Source organism: Camelus bactrianus, chromosome X (assembly GCF_048773025.1).
Source record: "Camelus bactrianus isolate YW-2024 breed Bactrian camel chromosome X, ASM4877302v1, whole genome shotgun sequence".
In the NCBI taxonomy this organism is placed as follows: Eukaryota; Metazoa; Chordata; class Mammalia; order Artiodactyla; family Camelidae; genus Camelus; species Camelus bactrianus.
In genome coordinates this window covers 53,248,307-53,273,717 of record NC_133575.1, presented here as the reverse complement: position 1 = coordinate 53,273,717, position 25,411 = coordinate 53,248,307, and the positions used below count along the sequence as shown (strand labels likewise).

Genomic DNA, 25,411 nt, shown 5'->3' with positions numbered 1-25,411 from the left:
GAGCTCTGCTTAATTGACGTAAAAAATAAGAGCTTACAAATTAAGTATTTTTAAAATAAAAACTGACCAAATTGACCTTCAGGTTCACATAAACTTGAAAATATTCAATATTAAGATAATACTTGGTATTGTTTGGTTTAAGTATGTTCTAATTAATATAGACGCCTTTAAAGTCATCAATTTTAAGTATAATACCCTTACTGTACCTAGGTTTAATGAAAGTCAAATAAGATCCTGTTATATGTGTTGCAGATTTGTCAAAAAAAAAATTAATAGTAATGTGGTGTGATAAAATTTTAAGTAAATTAAATGCAAATGAGATGAGAGCTTTGGGTAAATTCTTTAAAATATATTTTTAAAATGTATGCTTAAGATAATCTCTAAATATTTGGTACCTTTAAATTCTAGAATTGTGCTAAATTAAGTTAAATGAGAGGAGTTGATTAAATAGCTATGCCATTTTGAGATAAAATAAGATTCAAATATGAATTACTTAACATTTAACTTCCTCTTACAGAGAAACTAAAGGTGTTTAGAAATATTAATAAATAGTTGGTGCCACCCTGAAATAGTCTCTATTATTAAGGGAAAGATCTCAGTATCCTAGGAAAGTAAGATAAGTGTGTAAAGGGAGATATAAGGAATGGAATTATACTTTGATAATGAAAAATAGTGACTTTGTCCTGAAGCCGGTTACTTCAGAATGGAAGAGAAAATAAGGGACACTCTAATATGAGAATAGAAATCTGTGGAAGGCTTGTGGAAGAGGAACCCCGAGGAAAGAGTTTTGTACGTGGTCAGAATTGGCTAAGTTTAGAATCAATTTGGGCAAAGTAACTGAATCTTAGAAGTAAGCTGGTACAAGAATAGATTTGGTTTTCTCTCTATTAAGAGGACAAAATTTTCTTAAAATGTTAATCCACCTTCAGTAACAGATTGTAAAGCTTCTTATACCACTTAACTGATCTGTTCTGCCTTTACCTTTGAAATATTTTCTTGTTAATGAATAAGTACTTCTTTACAGTGATCTATACATTTATCTGACGAAGTGTTTTGAAATCTTTTAACAAGCTCCCCAAATATCAATTTCTAATTTAAGTTCTTTTAATCTCCAGGTAATTTTGGGATGCTACTGAGGGCCCCTGGAACATCCCAAAGAGAGATTTTAAACTAGTAAGTTTCATTTGGCATGTTAAATAACATGGGAAGTATTGCCAAATGAATAGTAAATCTTCCTAGTTTATATTGTATGAGAAAGTATTATTAATATAGATATTCTAGAAATTATATGGACTCCCTAAAATTCTGGTATATCTGAAATGTTACCAGTCATAATTCTGGTTATTGTGACCAGGTTTCTTTATTGATTATAGTGTAACGGTGTTTAAACATGCTGTTAAATCTTTTGTCATTAATAGACAGTTAATTGTTTTCTTCTGATGATTTTGCAAAATGCTTTCTCTTCAAGGAGATGTACTGGTTTCTAATAAATTTCAAACTATAGCACTGAAATAAACTGCGTAAGGAATTTTGAAGGTCTAATGAAAACTCTGATTAAAAGAATTAGTTACATGGGACTGAGTAAACTGATGAATATGGTTATAATTTTTGATTTTTTGAAATACTATGGCTTTTAACCTGTTTCCCAGACATAAAGAAACCCTTCTCCTTAAACTAGTTATGATTCACACCAATTTGATAAATTATACCTATGTAAGCAGACTTGGAACATTTATCTTTTCCCTCTACCTGATCCCTCAAGAGACTAAAAACTCTTAGGTCCCCAGTGGCTCTATCAGACAAATGAGGAAGATCATCTCCTAACAGATATAGAAATCTCAAGGTATTTTAAGGATTTTAAAGAGAAAAGAATTTACCTAAATCTGTAAGGCAGAAATCTATGACAAGCCCTTGACTTGGCTTTCCTGGCCTTATTCACATTCTGCACTGAGACTCCTTATTAAAAATTCCAACACAGCCAATTTAAAAAAGGCCTATATGATCAAATAATCAGACTTAACTTGTAAACAAATTAATCATGATTTGCCTATATTTGTGAAAAATGAGGGTAACTTTAGAGAGAAAAAGATTACATTTTAGTGGATACTCAATTCTAGTTTTGTTAATTGAGGTCTATATTTACTAGACACTTCCCAGATCATTCCTTGCTGTTATGTCACATTGCTGTAGAGTTTAATTGAATTATTAAAAGGATACTCTAGGTTTGTTTCTGAAGCTCAGTAATCCATCCTTGGGTAAAGTTCCAAGGCCCCATGACCTGCAGCCAGGGGTTTATACATACTGGAACAGGCATGACTTAAAGAACTGTCTCCAACCTGAATGGAAGGACCCTTTATCAGGTACTATTAACTAGACCATACACAGGAAAGCTGAAGGAAACGGACTTTCGGACTCATTTCCAATCAGAAACTGCCCCTGCAGTGCACTCGCCTATAGAGCACTGCTCACCTTCAAACAATGCCCAAATGCATAAAAAGCTACCAGGCCAGGATGAGAAGAAGACATCTGAGGTAGACAGCTGACCCAAGACACCGGACCAGGCCTGTATACCAATTACTTTGATAATTTCTCCTACCTTTGATTATGAACTACTCCCATTGTTAAGTTTATGGTAAATTACCTATGTCTAGTACTTCTTTGTTACCTTGGTGGGTTTCCATACTCCAAGGCTCTAACTAGATGGCCCTCAGAAACGTTATTCTAAAAAGAAATTATAGTTCTGTTTAGGCCACTGTTGATCTTCCAAGGTGGGAGACCTCACCTGGACAATTAATACCTGCTCTGAGCCTGACCATAAATATGAACTTTCTCATAAGATCACTCAAACTCAATCAGAAACACAAGCAAAATTTTAACCTAAAATATATGTTCTCGACTGTTAAATTCTTACTCGTGACTTTATTAACTTTACTAGCTGCATTACTTATACCCTGTCTATTTTATAAAATTGTTCTCTTACATTTCCCACTGTGTAACTAGGCCTACAACAAAATTGATGATGGCTAAACATCTTGAAGAAATAGGTAAAATTTATAGCCCTGCATAAAAAATTTGTAATAGTATGATTCTAGATATGGGAATGAGCATCGAAGGGTGAACATTTCCTGGATCATAATAGACTAGTAAGACAGGCAATCCAGAGAACTTTTGGTATCAACAGGGCCTGATAAAACACCTAACACCTTGAATGGCAGCTCAGAAGATGCTTCACCTGAACTAGGAATGAGCCATCCTAGCACCGTGGAACAAAATTGGTCATGAAATGTCTCTCAAAATATTGGTCGAATTTAGGACCAAGGGGGAGCACTGTGAATGAAAGTACTACAATGTGAATGAAAATACTGCAACCATGTCAGTAAACAAAGAATGCTGAAACCAAGTCATCAGAGGCTGCTGCCACCCCCCAGCGAGGACAGGCCTGCAGCCCAGCCTCTGTGGCCACTCACAACGGTGCCCTCTGAGGGGACTCAGAATAAGAAAGTACAGGATACTGGCCCTAGATAGCAAGGTGCTTGTCAAAGGAATGAATTCAGTGAGCCCAAATATTTGCTTCCTCCCATAAATAGAAAAGCACTAAATTTTTAAACTTGAGATATCTGGTTTTCTTTAGATAACAAGCAATCTTTTATTGTTCCAACTTCCTGGTCTTTGTTGTAAAGCTCCTATATATCCTAGCTCCTCCCCTACCTCTTTGGAGCAGTCCCTCAGAACAATCTGAGAGGCTGTCATCCCGGCTCGAGTCCTCCCACCAAATAAAACTTAACTCTTAACTTTTAGGCTGCACATTTATTTCAGTTGACGCAACTTACAACAAACCCAGGAAGAAATGAATATTATCATGCCCATTTTACTGATTCACCAACAGGCTAAGTGAGGTTACATTCTAGTCCAAATTCCTATGGTGTGGAAATGGCGATTTAAACCTGAAGCTGGGGTGCCCATGCCTGTGCTCTTTCTCTCTCCCATCTACCTGATCACTTGTCTGTGAAATCCACCTGTCCAATACACAAGTTTGCAGCCGGCCAGCTCTTAAATGCAATGTGTGCCACCCTTTGTCAATGCTGGTTAATTACCATAAACTGCTGTCAGAAAACGTTACAGAAAAAACAGGTGGACCAAATTCCCTGCCCACAAAGAAGAGGAATTCTGCCTTGCCTTCCCCTGTAATGTCTAGAAACCATTCTCTACACCACTAAATCCAAACGTATGCTTCATCCGTGTTTATGTTTGCACTGGACTTATTAAGGCACAAGGTGCCTGCAATAATTCCATCTCAGTTCCTTTCCAAATATACAGATTAGCCCAAATCAGATCCAGAACAGACACAACTCATCAAATCCGCAATGAAACACACTGGATCAAGAACAAAATGCATGTACTAGTCCAGAAAACTACGGATCCCTCTTTCTTCCTGTCATTATACAATCCCACCAGAACTCATTAATTTGCTGTCTGCTCATCTGGTAACCAAACTCAGAGAAGAGTCAACTCAGCAGAGTGCCCTACTGGGGAGAACACCCCGCCAAAGCACTGTGGGCTGCCTGCCCTCCCGCACGCTCTGCTGAACCCTAGTGTCCTCCGTGGAGACCAGGCAAACACAGCTGTTCCCAACAGCTGCAAAGTCCCACACATTAAATAAAAGCATTTTATTTTATACGATATGTTACATATATACCCATCTCTGAAAACAGCTTTGCCAGAAGCCCAAATCTTCAGCATTAATCTACAAAGGCAATTCCGGTCCCCAAGGGAAAGCAAGTCTTAAGACGATGCTAAGGCCTCCAAAGTCCTCTCCACGATCTTCAACCAAACTACCTGCAGGTCTGCAGCTGCAGGCGGCTACATGTCTGTTTTTAAAGCACACCCCTCCTGCCCTCGTGTGCTACAATATCCCTCTACGCCCTCCCATCTCAGGGTAAGAGCAGCCACTGCAGAACCTTGCAGGGCAGCACTGACAGGACTGGACACAGAGGATCAGAGCTAAACTAAGCCTTCTGATGACACGAGCTTGTTACTCTGTCACTTTACACATGAAGATATATATAGAGAGGTGGGGTGATCTTGCTCAAAGTCACACAGCTAATAAGTGGCATAGTCTATAACTCTGCTCCTCCCTCCGGTGTGACGCCACAGCTGGGACGCCCACAGGATTCTCTCGTGCCTGCCTGACCAGTCCTTGACTGTCAGTCATGACCCACCACAGGGTCGGCCTGCAGCCTGCCTTTTCAGCATCTTTTCCCTCCAGTTTCTCAGGAACAAGGCTGCTCCGGCCACCGTATGACTTCCGGCTTCCCGAACACTCCGTGCTCAGGCCAGTCATGCCTGTACATCCGGCCCCCTGCTCAGAGGCTCTTCCGTCCCTGCAGGTGGATTTTTCCACTCTCCACATGGACACCCCCTCAGGGGAGCCCTCCTCTCGCCCTCAGTGTGGCAGGTGTCCCAGGCCACATCCCGAGCTGCCCCATTAAGACTGCTTGTGCCCAGGTCTGCTAGTCAGACCAGCAGCTTCAGAGCCCGGGGTTATGCCCGGGTCACCCGGCAGACCTACTGCCCATCTCCCAGCCCCTACCCAGCAGGTCACCAGGAAGTCACAGTAGGTGCCCCACAAAATCCAGAAGGCTGTTCACTTGCCAGCACTCCTAATGACTGGTTACCAACCTTTGATCAGTTTCACACAAAACAGCAGCTTTCACTTTGAAGCGGGGGGTTTTCACTTCTGCTGTCCATCCTTATCGGAAACATCAAGGGAAACCAAAAGGCCTTTTCTCAACCCTTTTCTGATGACACATTTCCACCCACAATACTCACATGCTCAAGAAGTTTGGGTCCACGTGGTTTTGTTTCCCTTATGCTAAGTGGCTCATAAGACTGTGGGATTCTTTCTCTCTGAGTGTATTTCTTTGTACTTAGTTTATCGGCTTTAATCTGTTTTTGTCTCTCTCTTCAGTGTACCTGGCAGTTGCCACTTCTCACTCCCTACAGCAGCCTCTCTCCCAACTTCTAATCTAGGAAATCAGCTGTGATGAGGGGCCCGGGGGCAGTCACAGAAGATGGAACTAAGGCACTGAGAGGCTACATAATTTGCCCAAGGAGATCAGCTTCAACCCCCAACAGTGTGTGTCTCATCCCTCTGTTTAACTCTTATGCTAAACTAGTTAACTTTTAATAGATTATGGTTATAAACAGATGAGGTATCAAAATACATACAAGGACACACATCAACTCTAAGATGTTCATAAACTCCACTATTTTGTTTCTATTTATTTTATTTCTTTTAAAAGAATTAAGAACCTCTGCAGTCAATATAGCAAAATGTTAATGGGTTTTAAATCCAGAATATAGAGGCGTAAGTGTATTACTCACACTTTTTTCTATATTCACAAGACAAAATGATTTGAAGGTCTCTCTCCCCTCCCCCCTACTCATTACTGGCTCTCACCTGAGCTGCCAGACAACACATCTAACAGCCTTTCATTTTACCCACAGCTGAACTCATCAGTTTTCCCCCAGAACTCCCTCTGCAGCTTTCCCTCTTCAGAACACAGCAAGACCATCATTTACCTTGTTAATCCACCCAGAAACCCTGGCCTTACTCCATCCTACCCTCACAGACATCATTCATCCTTTCATTTTACTATCTGACATGTCTTCAATCTATTCCCTTTTTCCCACTGACCGTCCCACCACTCAGGTGGAAGCCACCAATACTGCCCACATGGACTCGTGAGTCTCCCAGTGGCCCCCCAGCCGCTCTTCCCTACTTGAGACAAATGGGATTCTGTCACTCCCATGCTTTTAAGACTCTTTTCAAACCCACTGTTCTTAGAAGAAACTCCAAATTCTTCACCTGGTGAAGTTCTTTGCCATGAAACTATCAGCTCAGGGAGGGCAGGACCCGCCCTCTCCCCTCGGCCCTGCCCCCTGGCAGAATATCAGCTTGGGAGGACCTGCTGAGCTACAAGAGCCTGTATTCTAACCCTGGTCTTGAGTTCTTAGCAAACTGCTTCAACTATCCATACAAATCCAAGGTAGATTAGAAAGATTTTAGATGTTGAGCTAGACTTTTGCTTTGGGGATTTTGCACTAGCAAACTGCAAGTACATGTTCTAATAAATCTGTCTTCTTGAAACCACACCCAGATTTAAGTAGTATCTGTGGAATGCCTTCGGAATAAAAGGAACTGTACTTTCACAGACTTTATGTTTTATAATATGAACAACCTGGACAGTGTTACAAATGGAACCGCCTAACAAGTGACAGAAGACGGGATAGAGGCATAAAGCAACAGGTCGCAAGGACGGTAAGAGCAAAGTTGTTTCTCCAACCCCCCTAAAATCCTGAAAGAACCGAAAATTCTGAATTTTGAAAGTAAAAGGCTATCATATAAAGAAATAAAATAATCCTCTTCATCAGGGTTTCAATATCTGACTCCAGAACTTTTAGCATGCCATACTGAATACTAGCACAGAAACATCAGATGGACTAGTGGTGAGTAAGTTCCAGGAAAACGGCAGTAATTCCTCCAATTGTAAGAGGACACACACTCACTTGTCGAAGGTGATTGTAAACCACATTCTGGAGAAATTCAGAAGATTCAGGCTCTGCTTCTAGATGGTGAGGACACGGAAGGATGGCTTGGATGCATGCTTCTGAGTCACCAGCATTCTTACACTGCAGGGGGAAAAGGAGGCCCCCAGTCAAGAGCAGAGATGTTCCTGTCATGTCTCGCAGGCCGTGCCTCGGGGACTCAGTGCCTTGCAGCAGCCCGGCCCCAGGCGAGGACCCGCAGCTTGGCCCCACCAAGCAGGAGGGGCACTGTGGTTGAGAAAACCCACCCCTGATGGGGGCAAGAGGGGCTGGTGGGGTTGAGTGAACCTATAAATGCCCACAGAAATATACCTGCATTCATTCAAGTGATACAACCAACAGTAGCAGGCTATTTAACAAAATTTAAATTGTCAGTGGAAATTTTGCCATTCCTTTCCGCTTGTCCCCTGCACTCTGAGACAGGCTTAGGCTCTCTCACACCTGCAGCCCTGATGCAGTAGTTGTGAAGTCATTTTACTTTGCTGCAAGTGTCTTCGCTCCTCGTGTCACTGTGTCTGTCCTCTTTTAACACAGTCGGATGTCTTCCTGGATCTCTCCCTGAGTACCTTGCTCCTGCTCCTCAGATCCTGAGATAAAGGGCAAGTGAAGACACATGATCAGAAAAGGCACTGTGGACTTGAACAAAGTCCTCAGTGACCCCCTAGGTGAGTGCTGCCCACCCCTCAACTTCACTTCTCAAGGTTCTGCCCAGGGTGACATCCAGCCGGGAGAGTGGCCCAGGCCAATTAAAAGCTGTGTGGCTTTGGTGCGGGGACAGGTGCAGGAGCTGGTTCCGGAACCGGGCCTCTCCCCACCTCTGTTACCCTCTCTTCCTAGGCCCCGCTGCCAAGCACCCAGGCTCCCTGATCTTCTGCATTTCTCTTCTACTCTACTCCAAACCCTTTTCCTCTTCCTTTTTTCCCTAATTATCCCCAGCTGGGGTGATTTTTCAATCACAGTGTCTGAAAAAACTTCCTGCAGACGAAAAAGAGGACTCCAGAGGTAAATGCCCATATGCTGGTCCCTGAATAGAGCCCTAAGCTGGGGGGACCCTCACCAACAATCCTGGGGGCATTAGACATGTTGCAGGGTCAACCACCCTCAACAAGAGTTTGCTGAGTCCCAAAGGCCCGCACAGCTTCCCTGCTCACAAAAATGTAGTCAGCCCACTTATCGGTTATTAAGAAGCAAAATTACAAAACTGCTTATGTTTCTTACTAAAATTATCTATGAGATGGAAAAAGAAATTGTAATAGGAAAGAAGAAATATGACTCCGTTTTAGATCTGTTCTTTGGCTTTAACCCTGTGCCCTGTTTTCTAGGCTCAGACTTGCTAGCTCTGCACCTTTTGTGAAAGAAAGTTGCCATTAGCCTGAAATATAAAGGAGAGCCTATTCTCCGGGCTCTGATCTTTAAGGACGTTAGCTCTTCTGCACTTATGTAGAGAGTTTCAAGTCGCAAAATAAAGAATAACCTTTGTTTTGTTGGAGGTTTTACAGGGGCATCATGATTTGACCCACATGGACAGCTGCAACAACAAAGGATACCAAGGACAAACAATTCGTACAGCAAGAAATTTGCAACAACCAACCACACCCCCTCCCCCTTTCACTATAAAAGGAGACTGAATTCTGACTTGGGGAAGAGGGCTCTCCAGGACATCAGTCTGACATCTTCTGGGTCTGCCAGCTTTTCAAATAAAGTCACTATTCCTTGACCCAACACCTCATCTCCCAATTTATTGGCCTGTCTTGTGGCAAGCAGAACGAGTTTGGACTCGGTAACAAAATACATTGGAGGTAGTATGTCTCCACTGTTTCCTCATTTCCAATATGTAGCATGCACATCATTTATGATCTAGTGCAAATAATTCATCAAAGACAACAATAACAAGAAACTCACCTAGCTATCAACACTGAAGTCGCAACCTATTAATTTTACATGCCGTTTAACAACAAAACCAAAAAACTTAATATAGAGACTTGATTCCATGGAAATTAAAATTATTTCTAGTCCTTCAAAAGTTTCTTTCTTTTCTATTTTCTTTTGTTTTGCTTATTGAAAGGAAAATAAAAATCAAGTCATTTTATTTCACGTATTTTTGTTATAGCTACATATTTTAAATACTACAAAGAAATTTAAATTGCAACAAAAAAAGTTCATATATTAGTATAAATATATATACAATCAATGGGGATTAGGAAAAGAATGGACATTTACTAAAAATCCACTGCACATCCAGTCTTTTACAAGCATATCCTGGAATATAAGCTCTATGATCCAGGGGTCCCCCACCCCCATTCTCATTGCCGAGTCCCTTAGTAATCAACTACCAAGGCACCAGCATAGAACCACGTGATCATTATTTTAGGTATAAATGAGGGAATTAGCTCATTCAATTCTAAAACAAAAACCCTAAAATAAACACTGAACTTATTTACAGAAAAGAAATTTGGACACAAAAAAGTAAACTTTCTTCCTCAAGGTCACAAAGCTAGTAACTGGTAAAGGCAAGATTTGAACTCGTCTGCCTGATTTTAAAAAATAAGGTGGAAATCCCATTCCACTTGTGATGGTCTAGCAGCACAGCCTATCACCCTATCTTTGTTCAGATCTTGCCTTAGACAGCCTGCAACAGCACATCATTCCTATGGAACTCGAGGGCAAATGATAAAAATAAGGATTTTATATCCAGTAGTTTTCTTAGGTCTCATTTACATAAAGTGTCAGCAGGACAGCAGAAAAACTCTGGGAAATGTGAGTGGGTCCAGAGCTTTTTGCTGATAAGAAACTCAATCTATCAGGACAGAGTGACCTTCCCATGAGAGGGCACATGGACATAAACTAAAGGCAGCTGAGCAATGAAAACTAGCAAGACCCTGGAACTCAAGCAAGAAGGATCCCTGCCATCCCCCAACCAGTTGCCTCTTCATCCACGTGGACACGATGGCAGAAGACCCAGGTTCTTGTCCAAGTTACACCATCATGGATCCTCACCCATAAAAAGTTACGACTCTATGCTGTCTTAAGTCCTTTCCAACTCAAATATGATGACACAGATGTCTCAGCAGAGTGTCTATGTCTCCACTTCCTCTCTTCTAATAGGAGAATAATTCTATGGCCACAGAGAAATCCAATAAAATACCATGCATGAAGCAGGAGAAAGTCTGCTTAAGAGACTTTGCTCTCATGCTCAGTGAATGAAAACTCAGAAAAAGTGGTCCTTCTCCCTCAGCAAGTGGGAGGTAGCCTGATATGTGTGTGTGTGTGTGTGTGTGTGTGTGTGTGTGTGTGTGTGTGTGTGTGTGTGTATAAATCAAATACAATTAATTCTGGGATGTGAATAGATTTTTTATGTCACTGTCATTTCAAGGGGATGAGCCAACCTTTAAAACAATTTGGATCTAGTGTTCTGAGACAGACTCAAGCTCTTTTGGTGAAAGAGGGGAAAGGAAAGGAGGAAAGAGGTAAATGAAGCAAAGGAGTAAGAACACTGCTAGGGAAAGGCAAAACATTAATTTTGTTCCTACTTGGGTCACATACAATTTAGGGACTGGCTTTCCCCCGATGTCTTGTCGAGCACCGAGTTGCAGAAGAAGCGACAGCCTATTTCTCACTGAGCTTGTGACTGTACATGGAATCTTATAGACACAAATCATTTACCCTGAACAAACACTCTAGCAGCAGGCTGTAATTCTCCTGTTTTGAGAGACAAGAAAACAGGAGTTCAAAGAGGGTATATAACTTGACAAAAGTCAGAGGACCAGTAAACAAGAGAGGATGAATTCAAACTCAGATCTGAATGCAGAGTCTGAACTTCCCACTCCCAGGACAGGAAAATCCTTAACACACAGGATCCCCAGCTCCCCTGCAGTGTTCCTGGCACCAAGCGTTTCCCATGGTGATAGTCTCCAGTTCTCACAGACACAGCACTCTGTGCAGCCAATGACCTTCATCAGACCTTGATCATCTACCTGCCACGCCCACCAGGCTTCACCATAAAGGCCAGAAAGCTGGCTTTCAAGTGCATACAAAGCCACCCCTGGTCTAACCTGGGCTCTTCTGCAGCTTCTCCAGCCTAAAGGCAGCCATGAAACTGCTCACAGTTTGCACATGAGCCACACTACCTCTCTCCATCTCTCTCCCCACCTATACTACTTAGCTATGACCATTTTGATAATCTTGGAAACAAATTTTTAAAAACAGAATAGAAAGGATTCTGGAGCAAGTATTTAATACTTCCAATTTTAAATGACAAGTTACAAAGTGAGTATTTACAAACCGAATCTGCCTTTCTAATTGTCAGTTTTAAGCAGTTAGAAAATACAATAGCAAACAATTCTCACTTACAAAATTAACAAAAACATAAACAATAATCTGGGATAAACTCAAAAATTTTGCCCATGTTCTAAATGAAGAAATCTACAGGACTGTGCTGAAGGGTAAAATAAGAGGTGTAAATGTAGAGACATCAACATATTGCATGGAGGAAAGCAGTTTTGTAAAGATATAGGTTATCCTAAAAATAATTCAAAACTTAGTAAAAAATCCCATGAAAACTCTTATCTGATTTTTTTTAACTTGAGCAAAATATTTTTGAATTCTTCAGGAATAATAAAGTGATAATACTGGCTAAGAAAATTTGGGATGGAAGAAAAGAATCAAAAACAAATCAGACTGTCAATTATTAAATAAATTTTTACAATATGTAAGATATGGTGTTGGAATAAGTAAGGAAGATTGACAGAAAGGAACCACGAGCTCAAAAATAGACTCTAGGGTACAGAAGTATTTTGTGGGATTTCAAATCAAAGAGAAAAATATGAATTCAATAATTGTCCTGGGACAATCAGAGACTCACCTGGAAAGAATAAATTCTATTCCTGTCATAATGACCACAAGAAAAATTACAGACAGTGATATAAATATTAAAAAGTAATAGTAACAGTAAATACAACACTTTGCTCATATTAACTCAACTTACCCTCACTATAACAAGTAGTATTATCATCTCCATCTTAGAGATTAAAAAACCTACAGAAGAGATTTATTCCATTATAAGAAAGTATTTCTAAGAATAATGCCAAATATAAAACCCATAAGGAAGACATTTACTATCTTAAGAATATTTTGGGCCACAACGAAAATATATAACCTACTGAACAAAATGAAAGGCAAGAAATGACAAGAAAAAGCTCTGTGACACGTGTTGCTGAAGACAAGATGTTAATGTTCATAACATACAAAGAGCTGTCACAAAGCAACAAGAAGCTCCCTCACTTAACTGTGTGCAAAGAACAAAAGGGATCATTCATTTTTAAAAAGTCAAATGGCTAATGAGTGAAAAATGCTCAGTACCTCACTGGTAATCAAATGCAAGCTAAAATATTGAAAAAGCACTTTTGCTCATCATAGTGGCAAATATTTGTAAAAGTTATTCTAGCTAGTGTCCATCTGTGGGAGAACAAACTGTGAGCGAACTTTTTGGAGGATGACATTTCAATGAATATGTAAACTCTAAAAAACGTGCATACACACTGACTCAACTCCACTTCTAGGAATCGTTTCCTTTAGAAAAAAAGAAATCAGCTCAAAAAGATGTACTCATCAGGGCATTTACACAGCACTGTTTACAATGGTGGGTAGAAAAGCTGAAGTGAAATCATATCCAGTGATAGAGAATTGGTTACATAAGTTATTCTACATCTTTTCATTCCCCACTGGAGAAGGAATTTCTAGAGTCACTTGAAAGGAGCCTGTGATGAATGTAAATGTCACATCCAGGGACTAAATTTCCAGAAGCCTTAACTAAAGGAATACTCATACAAGATCACAGGAATGTCTGTACAAGAATGATGCCAGTGCAACATCCTTTCTGACAGTGGAAAATGGAGAAAATCTAAGTGTCCACCATCAAGACAATGATGCGGTAAATCACGGCGAGCTGCGGGCCCTGAGGGAGCCGGCGTTTCGGCGTGGTCCAGGGCCATGTCCACAGCACTCTCCCACCAAAGGTGTTCTTGCACAAGAGACCGCACCTGCACATCAGAAGACCCCTCCACTCTATCTGAAAGGACCGGGTGAGTCTGCAGTGGGAGGACGTCTATGATACACCCCTGAGTGAATAAAGTGAGCTGCAGAAAAACTTACAGTATGGTCTCATTTTTCAATAAAGCATATACACACACATATATACATAAATTTCTCATATTTATGTGTGTGTGTGTTTGTGTGTGTTTGTGTATATATATATATATATATGTCATAGGCAAAAAGGTCATGAAATATATACACCACATTGTCAACAGCTTTTACTCTCAGGAATTAAGGGGAAGGGAGGTAGGGGCCTTTCTGTACCACCGCTGTTTTCTTTTCAGTATTTCAGTTAAGTATACTTGGAATTTAAAAGTTTATTTAAGTCCGAAGTAAAATGGACGATGCATCCACAAGGCAGAATGCTATACTGGTCATTAAAAATCATGCCAGGGGAGATAGAATATTGTAGAAAACCACGTAATAAGCCGAATGGAAAATGGAGGTCTCCACACAGTAAACAGGCACAGAGTGCTCGCTGGTTTTTATGACAGAGGTGATACACACTGACGAAAAGAACAGAAAATAGATGTTAAAGTGCTATTTATTATCTCTAAGTAGTGGGACCAGGATAGCCTCTTTTGTCCCTTTTTTCAGAATTATTATATTAAATACACATTATTTTTCATCTGAAAAAAGCATTTTTAGATGTGTAGTAAAGCACATTGGAGAATAATACACGAGTACTTACAGAAACAAGTAACTAGGAGACACGGCAGCAGCGTCACACAATGTAGAACGGGCTATCCTGATTAACACCGCGCAGTTACGTAAGGACCCACAAAGTGAGAGCACCTGCTGTAACAGGGCGTGGCCCCCTTCTATTTGTCAGTTGTGTCTTCAGGGCTGAGGCAGTTCTGAGCACGGCCAGTGTCAGTGCTGGTGTCTGGATGGATGCCACTGGAGGTGAGGGCACCTGCAAGCCGAGAGGAAGAACAGAAATCATCCCCTGCCTTTTCTGTCTTGTTTCTTTGTTACTTTAAAAGAGAGGCATAAATAACATAAACTGTGCATCTTCCCTCCTGAAATTTAAGTAATGAAACCGTTTTTAAATCCTTCACAGCTTATAATGTGCCTATAATTGTCTTTTCAAAAAGCATCATATTTATTAAACGTTAATTAACTCAGTGAATTTACTTCCTGTTGAAAATTTCTATTTAAGAACATGAAATGCTCTACGTGAAATCACCACGTCTGCAGTGACCAGTTCACCTGTCTTGACGGCAGTTCAGTCAGCACCCACCATGCAGTGGCACTGAGCTCCTGATGCTGGTAAGAGAGCACGCTGCCACCTCAGATGGAGAGAAACTGTGAAAGCATTTTCTGAAGTCAACAGCACTGACAAAACATGACTGAAAAGTCCCAGTCTCCTTTGAGGTTGTCCTTTTCTGTTTGTGGCCAACAGCCATCAATGAGCAGAACCACTCCATTCCCGAGCCATGGGACTTACGTGGGAAGCAGTTTTGGAGAAATTTCCAGGTATAGAATGTAACCAACGACACGTAGAACTATGACAAATGAAACGATGCAATACTCTGATTTTGGAAGACACTCAAAATATTCTTCTAAGCCTTAGCAGCTGGAAAGGCTGGGCTTCTCCTAAGCCACTTATTTACTTCACAGCCAGTGAGAATCTCCCACAAACCCTGTTTCCCTGTGTCTGCTGGGCGCCTCAGGCACACACTTGCTGTCGATCTTATAAGTCACAGGGCAGACGCGTGTGTCTCACGCCTGCAACCCACACACAGGCTCGCCTCCTAGCCTCACTGTCTGAACATGGCCCCATTTTCTCACCTGTTTTCTTGGTATCTGTTCTTCTGTAAGCTGCCTAAAATGCTTCTTGGAACAAGTCAGAAGAATGAGTGGGTAGATAAATGTACAGTTGGACAGGTGAGAGATGGGCAGACAGACAGAGAGACTCCAAGAAAAGGGGAACAAAGTAAATTTCCTATGCAAAATCCTCTTCTAGTCAGGAAGGAAAACCACCACGGAGAATTGTGAAGAGGCAGGTGGCTTAGGATTGTTTCCTACATTATATGAAATATCACACCAAGACATGAGAGGGTAGAAGTATAAATATTAAAAGAAAAAATCATGCATGCTTGAAAAAAAATCTAAAATATGTACTTTCTAAAGAATAGATTCAAGTCAGAAAGGGCCCAATAACACAATCCTTGGGTATTTACAGAATTGAGAATCCCACCTCCAAACCACAAGGCATCCCTTTGGAGCACTGAGAGTCTACACGGGGCGGTCATAAAGCCGTCACCGCAAAAGCTATGCTATCCCGTACTTACGAGGAACGAGCAGCTGTACTCGGGCTGCCCATGTGCGTCATTTACACTCCACAGTGCCTCTACAGGGGGGGGACGCCTAGCGAGCCCCGTCTCTGCAGGACAGAAAACAAGTCCGGGAGAGGCTAAGCCGACCTACCAGTTCTCCATCTCACAGGACTAGTCACTCCAGAGCAGGACTCGAACTCGGACCCACGATTGTAACCACAGTACTACCGTGCTTTATGTGCTTTTTGTGTGTATAATACATTTGATTCTGGCATGAAAGGATATTTAATAAATGTTCGGTTATCTTGTCTATCTCATTAGCTCACAATCAATCTTTATACTGTTGAATTGTACTCTTTTCCCCTGGAGAAAGGAACAGAAAGAGCGGGGGTCAGAATGAGGTGGGGCTCCATTCTTTATCTGGTACCTCATCTCATCCAAGTCCCCAACCAGGGAGAAGGAGCAAATGTTCTCTTCTTCTTTTAGAGAGGGCTCCACTGATGGTGACTTACTCAACTCCAAAACCAAGGCTGGGGGAAGGGCACATGCAGCAACCAGAGCAGTATCACGTGTAGGAAGGCGAAAGGAGCTCACGGGAGGGCTCAGGGGGTTAGCCTGATTTAATTTCAATCGATAAAAGATTACCACACTCTAAAAATACTAGCATACAATGGATTTGCTCTTTCTTGACATCTAGCAAGTTTCCTCAGCCCACATGTAACATTATCATGAACCAGTGAAAGGAAGAGTCTACAGACAGGGAAAATCAATGCCACAGGCAGGCTGAAACCCAGGCTGGAGTTTAACAAGAGAAAGGGCATAGTTAAGAAGTGCGGATAGGTTGGAAAAGAAAATCATCACAAGGACTCTCAAGCATCATCCAACAATCATATAATCATTCATTCAAGAGAGAGTTACTGAGGTCCTATTTTGTGCAAGATTGTACAGAGGGTGAAGCAAGAGCGCAGAGACCATGGCGGCAGCAAGGGACGGGGCTCAAATACAATTCTGATCACAGTGCCTTACACAATTGTCCTCCGTATAAAGGCAAAAAATAAGTAAAATAATACTCTGTAAACTGAAAGCATTGTTAAAAAAATTAAAGTAGACCTAAATACCTGGACAGACGCACCACGCACATTCCTGGATCAGAAGACAGTGCTCTTGGAATGGTAGTGCCCCCCAGAGCGATCCGTATATTCAATGTGGTCTCGATCACAATCCCAGCGGGCTCCTCGGCAGAAAGTGACTAGCTGCTGCTACAATTCATATGGTAATTCGAGGGACTCAGTAACCAAAGCGATCTTGTAAAAGTAGAACAACGTGAGAGGACTTGTAATTCTCAATTTCAAAACTTACACCTGTATCCCCAGGTGAGGAGATTACAGGCCATTTTTAACTTATTTACTGTGTTTATCCTTATTTTGTAAATTCTCTACAATAATATAACTGTTACAATAAGAAAAATAGAAAGTAATGTATCTTTTAAAACATGCATACCTATTCATTCATTGGGGAAAAAAATTAACTATAAAGAGGTAAACAAATATCTAGTGAAAAATGTCTACTTAAAAACAAGAGTGCATTTACATTTTTCATAAATTGAAAACTGGAATGCACAAACACATCAAGTTTCTAGGGAGCCTGGTGCAACATATTAATAGTTAGTTTCAAAAATTCTAACTGAACATTGAAAACCCAAGAAAGGGAAATTCGTGATTGACAGCCAACTGCAAACCCATGGAGAGCAAAGGCCTAGAAATCCCAGTCCCTGTAGCTCTGCTACTAACTCAGTACGAGAGGAAATTCCTCACTGAGGGGACAGTGGGATTACATGCATAAGACAGGATACACAGTACAAACTGGACTAGATACGGGGGTGATTTTCCTAGAAGAATTCTAAAGGTAGAACATTGCTGAAAATCTATAAAAACACTGAAAGACAGTTTAAAACACACACCCACATATATTATACATAAATGTATGAAGTCTGCTCCCATGTTGCTTAGAAGTACAAAGTTACATTTGTTCATTTATGGGCACTGAATACTTTATCCCAGGTAGAATATTTCAACTAAAACAAATAATCAATAATACACCACTCTTGTCAAATCTAGTTGATAAGTTAGTCTGCTATGTAATCATAATGTGTCGAAGATACATCTATAATCAGTGAAAAATATCTTTGTATGGTTCCTCGAACTCTCCTCAAAATTCCAAGCTTAATTTTAAAATAGATCTGAGCAGTATTTTTATATTATCTTTTCCCTTGTGAAATGAACAACACAGTCTGTTGTCAAAATTCTTTCCTTACAATGATTCACAAGCACTGTAACCTAACAATACTGCTGGACAGCAAGGCACTATCCAGACACTGTGACCAAATAAGTGAAACACAAGGAAGACAATGACCCTATTCTGGAGGGCTTATAATCTATGTCAACACTGGGGTTTTAATTTGATTGGTTAGCAAATTAAAACCAATCAAGTACCTTCTTCTTTGAGCATTCTGTAAGTCATGACTCTGTTTTTAGTGTCATGAGCAGGAAAGACTTAAGCATGACTTGATTAGATCAATTAGCAACAGCCATCACTGCAAAGTGAGTAGTAAAATAGTTAACTGGTAGCAATGCTTCTGCCTACATGAGACCTAAAATTAACCTACACTGAGCTCTGCAAGGAAAATGAGAAGATGAGGTCCCCAATGAGAAAAAAACTAACAAGAAATCAAAGAAGGAAAGACTTTCATTAACGATTCCAGGAAGGAGTAGAGCATGGTGTTGAAGAGCACAGATGCTGGGGACAAACAAGAGGGTCTGAAAGCCCACAGCACCACTAGGTAGCTGTGACACTGATATTCAGGGAAATTTTCTGCATCTCAGTCTCCTCATCCATAGACTCGGGACAACAACAGCACCCATCTTCTAGAACGGTCCTAAGAATTCAGTTATTTTATATATAAAAGTTTAAATAAAATACCTCATATCCTAAATATGACCCCAAAAGCACAAGGAACAAAGAAAACAGAGATAAATTGGAGTTCATCAAAATTTAAAACTTTGCTTCATAGGATACCATCCAGAAAGTGAAAAAACAACACACAGGAGAAAATTTTTTCAAATCATTTATCTGATAAGGAATTAGTATTTCCAAGATAAAAAAAAGGTCCAACAACTCAACAGTAAAAAGCAAGTCAATTAAAAAATGAATAAAGGATCTAAAAAGATATTTTTAAAGGAAAATGTAAAAATGGCCAATAAGCACAATGAAAAGATGTTCAATATTATTAGCTGTAAAGGAAACCAAGTCAAGACCACTAGGAGAAACTGCTTCACACTCACTACAATAGGTTATAATCAAAAAAAGAGTAACATGCACTAATGAGGACACAGAGGAAGCGGAGCTCACAGCAGCTGCTGGTGAGGATGTAACATAGTGTGGCCACTTTGGAAAACAGCCTGGCAGGTCCTCAGAGAGTTGAACATTTGGTTTCTGAATGACCCAGCAATTCTTCTTCCTGGGGACACACGTAAGAGAACTGAAAGCAAATGTCCCCATAAAAATTCCTACAGGAATGTTTATGGCAAGATTATTCATCACAGCCAAAAAGCAGAAACAACCCAAATATCTATCATGTGATGAATGGGTAAACAGAGGGACCCAGCCATACAGTGGAATATTATTCAGCAATAGCAAACAAGGAGTACTGAGACAGGCCACAACGTGGACAAACTTGGACAAACATTGAAAACGTTACTCAGTGTGAAAGAATTCAGTCACAATACACGGTCCCATTTACATGAAGTGACTCGATTTACATGAAATCTCCAGCACAGGCAAATCCACAGAGAGAGAAGAGTGGCTGCCTGGGGCTGGGGGAGGATGGGGAAGATGGGAATGACTGTTTATGGGTACGGGGCTTCCAGATGGGGGGATGAAAATGTTCTAAGATTGATTGGGATGCACAATTCTTGGCATAGAGTAAAAACCGCAGTACATTTTAATCGGTGAGCTGTATTAAAACTGTTAAGAACAAAAGCACCTTGGGGCAGTGCCTTCCCATAGTAAATACAAATTGCTAACTTTTATTACAGGAAGACGAAACTGCTCGCAGCATGAAAGCAGCAGATCAGCAAATGTGAGTTAACCGAAATTGGACAAGAGCATTTCACTTGAAACAGTTGCTGAGTGTACAGGAAATATTCAGAAAAGACAAGGGAAATCAGTTTGACTTCACGAAGAAGCAATCTGCTTCAAATGCAGATCAAGGATTCGGCGAGCCCAGCTGCTACAAATGACCAGAGAAGAAACCTGGTTCTTAAAACAAGCACCAGAGCCAGCAAGGAAAAGGTGGTGAGGAAAGCAGGCGGCCGAAAATCTGGAACAGTTTGCTACAAATAATTTCTACACTGAAAATTCAAAAATAAAAAGAAAGTGATGCAATGCTGTGCTGGCCTCACGTGAATGGGCTTCCTCCGATGCTCGACAGTTCTGTAACCCAGAATGAGAGACTCAGGAGAATCAGCATGGCTCCTGGCAATCCCCAAGGGACTGCCCACCAGCACACTGACCACCATCATATCTGCCAGGGTTGAACTGCAGAGAAGAGACCAACTTCTGAAAGGCACAGGAAATGTTGACAAGAAAGAATAGGCTGCGGTCAGTCCTGGGACAGAGGCCCTGTGAGCAGAGGCCAGAAGGCTGCAGGTGAACTGGAGTGGCCCTGGGACAGGAAGGGACCACGGGGGAGCAGATCACAATACTCTTCTGTCTCTCCCTCGGTTAGGAGTGATAAAGCCTGCATCCTTCTCACCTGGAGCTGTGGGTTCTGGCTGGCAGAAGTCGTACCGACATGGAATGAATTACTCAAGACTCTGTGGAAAAAGTTAACAGAGTGAAAGGGAGTAGGGAGCCAACTCCATGAGCCTGTCAAATGCTCTCATATTTATTGTGTATAATCAAAGGAAAAAGTCAATAACAGGTGTGTGATAGTAAGCAGGAACTTGGGGAAAGGCAGAATGAGATAGAGATTGTAGAATACACAATGAGTACAAAGGCTTAGTGTATCTTTAGGGAAGTCATGGGGTGAGGGGACAAGATACATTTTTTAGATATGTGAATTACAAAGCAGACCAGCAGACCAGCCAGGTCCTTGTTTTGGGGATAATAGACTATCTAACAGCACACAAGCCCAGCGTTTATAGCTGAGGGCCTGGGTCCTTGCTTTGCAATGAGCAGAGTGCTATCTAAAACCTCAACTATGCAAGCAAACATTGTCTCTGCTTTTTAAGGCAAGAAGACAGGAGTGAGGATGCACAGGCCCCTGCTTGCAAAGCAGTTACTAAGCACCGTTTTTTCTTCTTAAAGTTGACAGGCGGCTGTGGTCTGTTATAATTTGTTAACCCAATCATGGGCTCCCACATAGAACCATTATGGAGAACACCCTGGGATGACAAATCCTGGCTCTGGGTCTTTTCCTGCCAGCTTCAGCCACTCTAGCAGGATCTAGACACCTCCCTGAATAACGATCCCACAGAACCACTCACACTCTTAACTCCTGGTGCGTGAAACTTAATTTTAGCTCTACACAACTTAACGTAGAAAAGCTTCAGAAATAAAAGATATTATATTCTTTTTATATCTCATCACAGGACTGATTTTTCTGATTGCTCTAAGCTGCTTCTACTTGGTAAAGCACCTAACTCTGCAGGTGTATTCAGTACATTCCATTGGGCATAACTAGCCAGTTTGGGCTCGTTGAATTCTATTGGTCAAATATCGATACACCTAATTGATTTCATTGTTCATCGATATCAGCCGGGAGGAGAGGGAGTGTCTCTGTGTTCCTCAGCCCACCCTCAACTATTTTCTCATCAGCAACTCAGGCCTCCTGAAAACAAAACAAAGCATTTGTTTCCCTTCTTCTACACTTTCCACAAACCCAACAGGAAACATCATCCTGGAGAAAGAATTCAACACAAATTTTAAAACAAAAATCTACAAACCTGAAACAATTCCATCTCCGAATCATGATACACAATGACAAGAGAGTGTGTCAGGCACAAAGCATGCGTGAGCCTGACCACCTGATTTCTATTCTTCGAAGGAAGGAAGGTTTTCGTATCTTTTATTATCACTCTTTGTCATTGTTTCTGATTAAGCCAAAAAATTGTTTATTTAATAATTATGCACTGCAATAACAGATTTTTGCTGTAGTAATTACAGAAGGCATTCAGAGGGGATAGGAAAATCCACCTCTTTAAAAAAAGCAAAATTTCTTCCCCTGTGAAGAACACGTATAGAAAATGAAACAGAGAATTCAAATTCTTGTGGAGAGGAGTAAAAGCCACAGAACCAAATCAAAGTCATTACTATGAGTCAATTAAAAATTCACTGGACAGACATGCTCAATGCATTCAATGAATTTTAAAGGCACAATGCAAACCATTCACTTAATGATCTGCAGGCTAGAGGAAGAATTTCCCTCTTTAACAGACAACAGAAATCAATAGGGTGCCCCATCAAACGAGGACCAAAGAACAATCAGGTTTTTAACAGTTCTGATAAGTCAGCATGTTCTAAAGATCAAAATCCAGAAATTTTAAACATTCATTCACACCACAATGAAACAAGCACCTAAAAAAAAGAAAACCCAAACAAACTAAGCAATCGATCATCTACCTGGATCCATGAGAACTTCTTGTACCACTGGAAGAAAAACAGGCTATAGCCTTTTACTTGAAAAATAAATCTACTTTTAAAGATAACTGCTAAAACACAGTTCATCATTCATGTTGCCTTGAAAAATCGGAGGCATTTGTATCTGATCAGAAAAGCAATTCTGGGTAATAGCATGTTACAATTCAGTGCCAGTTTGCTTTTGAAGAAAAAAAGAAAAACTACTGTTTCTCATATCCTGCACAAAGTGTGAAGTGCCTCCCTGCCTCTTTCTCCTCCCATTTTCTAAGCTCATGCTCCCCAACCCTTCTGAAACAAGTTTGAGAACCTCGTATTCCCACCAATGTGCCAAATGACAAAAGAATATCATTTTATTTGTGTAAATATATGCCTACAACTTAAACTGGAGGAGAAATGTATCAGAAGTCTATATGGAACTTATTTCTACCTTCCTGAAATCACACACACACATTCACTCAGACAAAGACACAGACACATACATACTGAATTACTGGGCACTTCAGAAGCTTAGGACTACCAACTTCTAGAAGATAACTTTGTAGTTAGTTTAAAATATAAAACGGACAGCTTTTGAAAGCCTAGATCTTCTGCTATGCCATCCAAATATCAACGAGACCCAATTAGCCTTCTCTGTAGAATGTAATTTCCCATGATGGCAGAACAGACCCTAAGAAGTACCGGATCCAAGACTCGTGTTTATCGCTAGCTATGATCGTTTTTAAGCACATTAACAGATTCAGAAATGTATGTCCCAACATATATTCTTATTGAAATAGCATTCGTGTTCAATTGTCTATACAGAGACTAGGTCCCATGATGTTGTTTAAGAACTATTTTGTGTATTGCAATGTTTATTTTTAAGTGCAGACAAGGAGGATGGGTATTACTCAGTTGTAGAGCACCTGCTTAGCATGCATAATGTGCTGGCTTCAATCCCCAGTGCATCCATAAAATAAATATAAATAAGTGCTTATTTATATATAAGAATAAAGTTATAAAAAAATGCAGACTAAAAACCACTGCAATCGAGGAGCCGCAGGTATAATAATAAAAAAAAAGTGTTTCCATCAAATACTGACTATATGCCAAACACATGGACAACCACAAATCACACCTGACAGCCATCACGTGTGATTCTCAGCAACCCTACAAAGTAGACAGGGATGAGAAACCCGGCACTGCAGATGAGGAGACGGAGCTCGGAGGAGCCGGGGACACTCACCGTCCTGCTCCCTGTGACAACATGTCACCCCACGACAAGCGTTGACAGAGCTGCACTGAGGGGACCCTTAGATGCATGGAAACTTGGGGGACTGTGGAGTCCCAGAAAACACTCAAAACTGTTCAGTGAATAACCAGCTGAAATATATTACACTGTGCCACATCCTTTAAACAGGGAACATGACTGAGACCTTTTTGATGCCTCCGTGTCCTTTCTGCCATCATCAATTATTTGCCCTCTCAGCATGACCAGTGATGAACTAGACCCCAAATGAAGTGCACTCAGAGGGCAGAGCTTTTAAAGCTGTTTTATGAAGCTTGTAAGACTCTGCCTATGCCTCACACAGGCGGTCACCCATCCCTTCTCACCCGTGTGGTTGGACCACATGAAATCACTCCTTTCTGCTTTTTAAAATCCCTTCATCTAATCCAGACTTTTCAATGGCAAAGAAGTAGCTTAACCACAAACAGTGGACAGCTTTTCAACAAACGGCCTCAAAGAGTCCATCGGACTACCTGGAAGCCCTTTTCATCTATTAAACGCACTTCCAGGTACTTCATCATTTTTCTGATTTTTAGAGTTTGCCTCTGACTGTCTGGCCAACTCAGAGAGCTCCCGGGCTCACGTGCAGGGCTGGGAGAGGACGCTGCTATCGGGAGAAATTAGTGAGGAAGGGGGACATTCTCCAGCCAGGTCTGCATGGGTAGAAGTGCCACAACGTGCTCAGAAATTATACCATCAGCATCCCTGGGCTCCAATGGACTGGTCTCACATTAACCAAACTGATGCAAGAAAACTAGACGTTTAACATATTAATGTAACAGCAGACATGAAACTATGTACCAGACTGAAATATCAGAGTTCAACCATCAGTACATTATCTCCTCAACAGCCCAATCACGGGCAGTTGGTCATATGGCAAGCATGAATAGAAGCAATGCAGGGAGGGCTTCTAGATTAACTCAAAGTTATACGAACAGACATGCTGCCTGGAAAACAACGTTAATCATGGTGCACTCTCCTGGACAGTGGCTGAGACACAACTGTGAGCACCTGTGTAACTCTCCTTCCCCTGTCTTTTCTGGGGTAACTGATGTACAGAGTTACAGAGACCCAGGCATGCAGATACCTCTAAACACTCACAGCCCATCTCTGGGAGCCTGGAAACCAGACAGCCAGGGTTTAAATCACAGCTCTGCCACTTACTAGCTCTGTGACTTTGGCCAACTTACTTACCCTCTGTGTGCCTCAATTTCCACACTGTAAAACTGGGATAACAATCCTTCTTTACTCGCTTGTTGTGAAGATTGAAGGATTCCTTTCTATAAAATGCTCAGAAAAGAATCTAGCATACTTTTGGTGCTCAACAAATATTAACTTAATATTAAAGTGATTTACAAGTCTCCCTTCTAATCATCGTCAGTGTTTCCTGGCTAGACTAAGTCCCAAAGAAATCCTTATTTCTCCTTTTATAAACTTGGGGAGCACCCTTCTCTTCCATCCCACC

General features: G+C 41.1%; 1 protein-coding gene across 9 annotated transcripts in view; it reads right to left on the bottom strand.

Moving 5' to 3' along the window:
- The window catches only part of LOC141576289 (trafficking protein particle complex subunit 9-like), a 145,079-nt gene that overhangs the window by 74,037 nt on the left and 45,631 nt on the right, over positions 1 to 25,411 (bottom strand). For 8 of the 9 annotated variants that reach the window (XM_074359081.1, XM_074359085.1, XM_074359087.1 and 5 more), the window contains 3 exons: positions 17,102 to 17,287; positions 14,393 to 14,617; positions 7,570 to 8,195 (listed from right to left, as the gene is read on the bottom strand). In XM_074359081.1, coding sequence (XP_074215182.1) covers positions 7,570 to 7,743 — 174 coding nt within the window. In that variant the 5' untranslated portion in view covers positions 7,744 to 8,195; positions 14,393 to 14,617; positions 17,102 to 17,287. The remainder of the gene's footprint in view (positions 1 to 7,569; positions 8,196 to 14,392; positions 14,618 to 17,101; positions 17,288 to 25,411) is intronic. The other variant, XM_074359084.1, reaches the window with a different exon arrangement.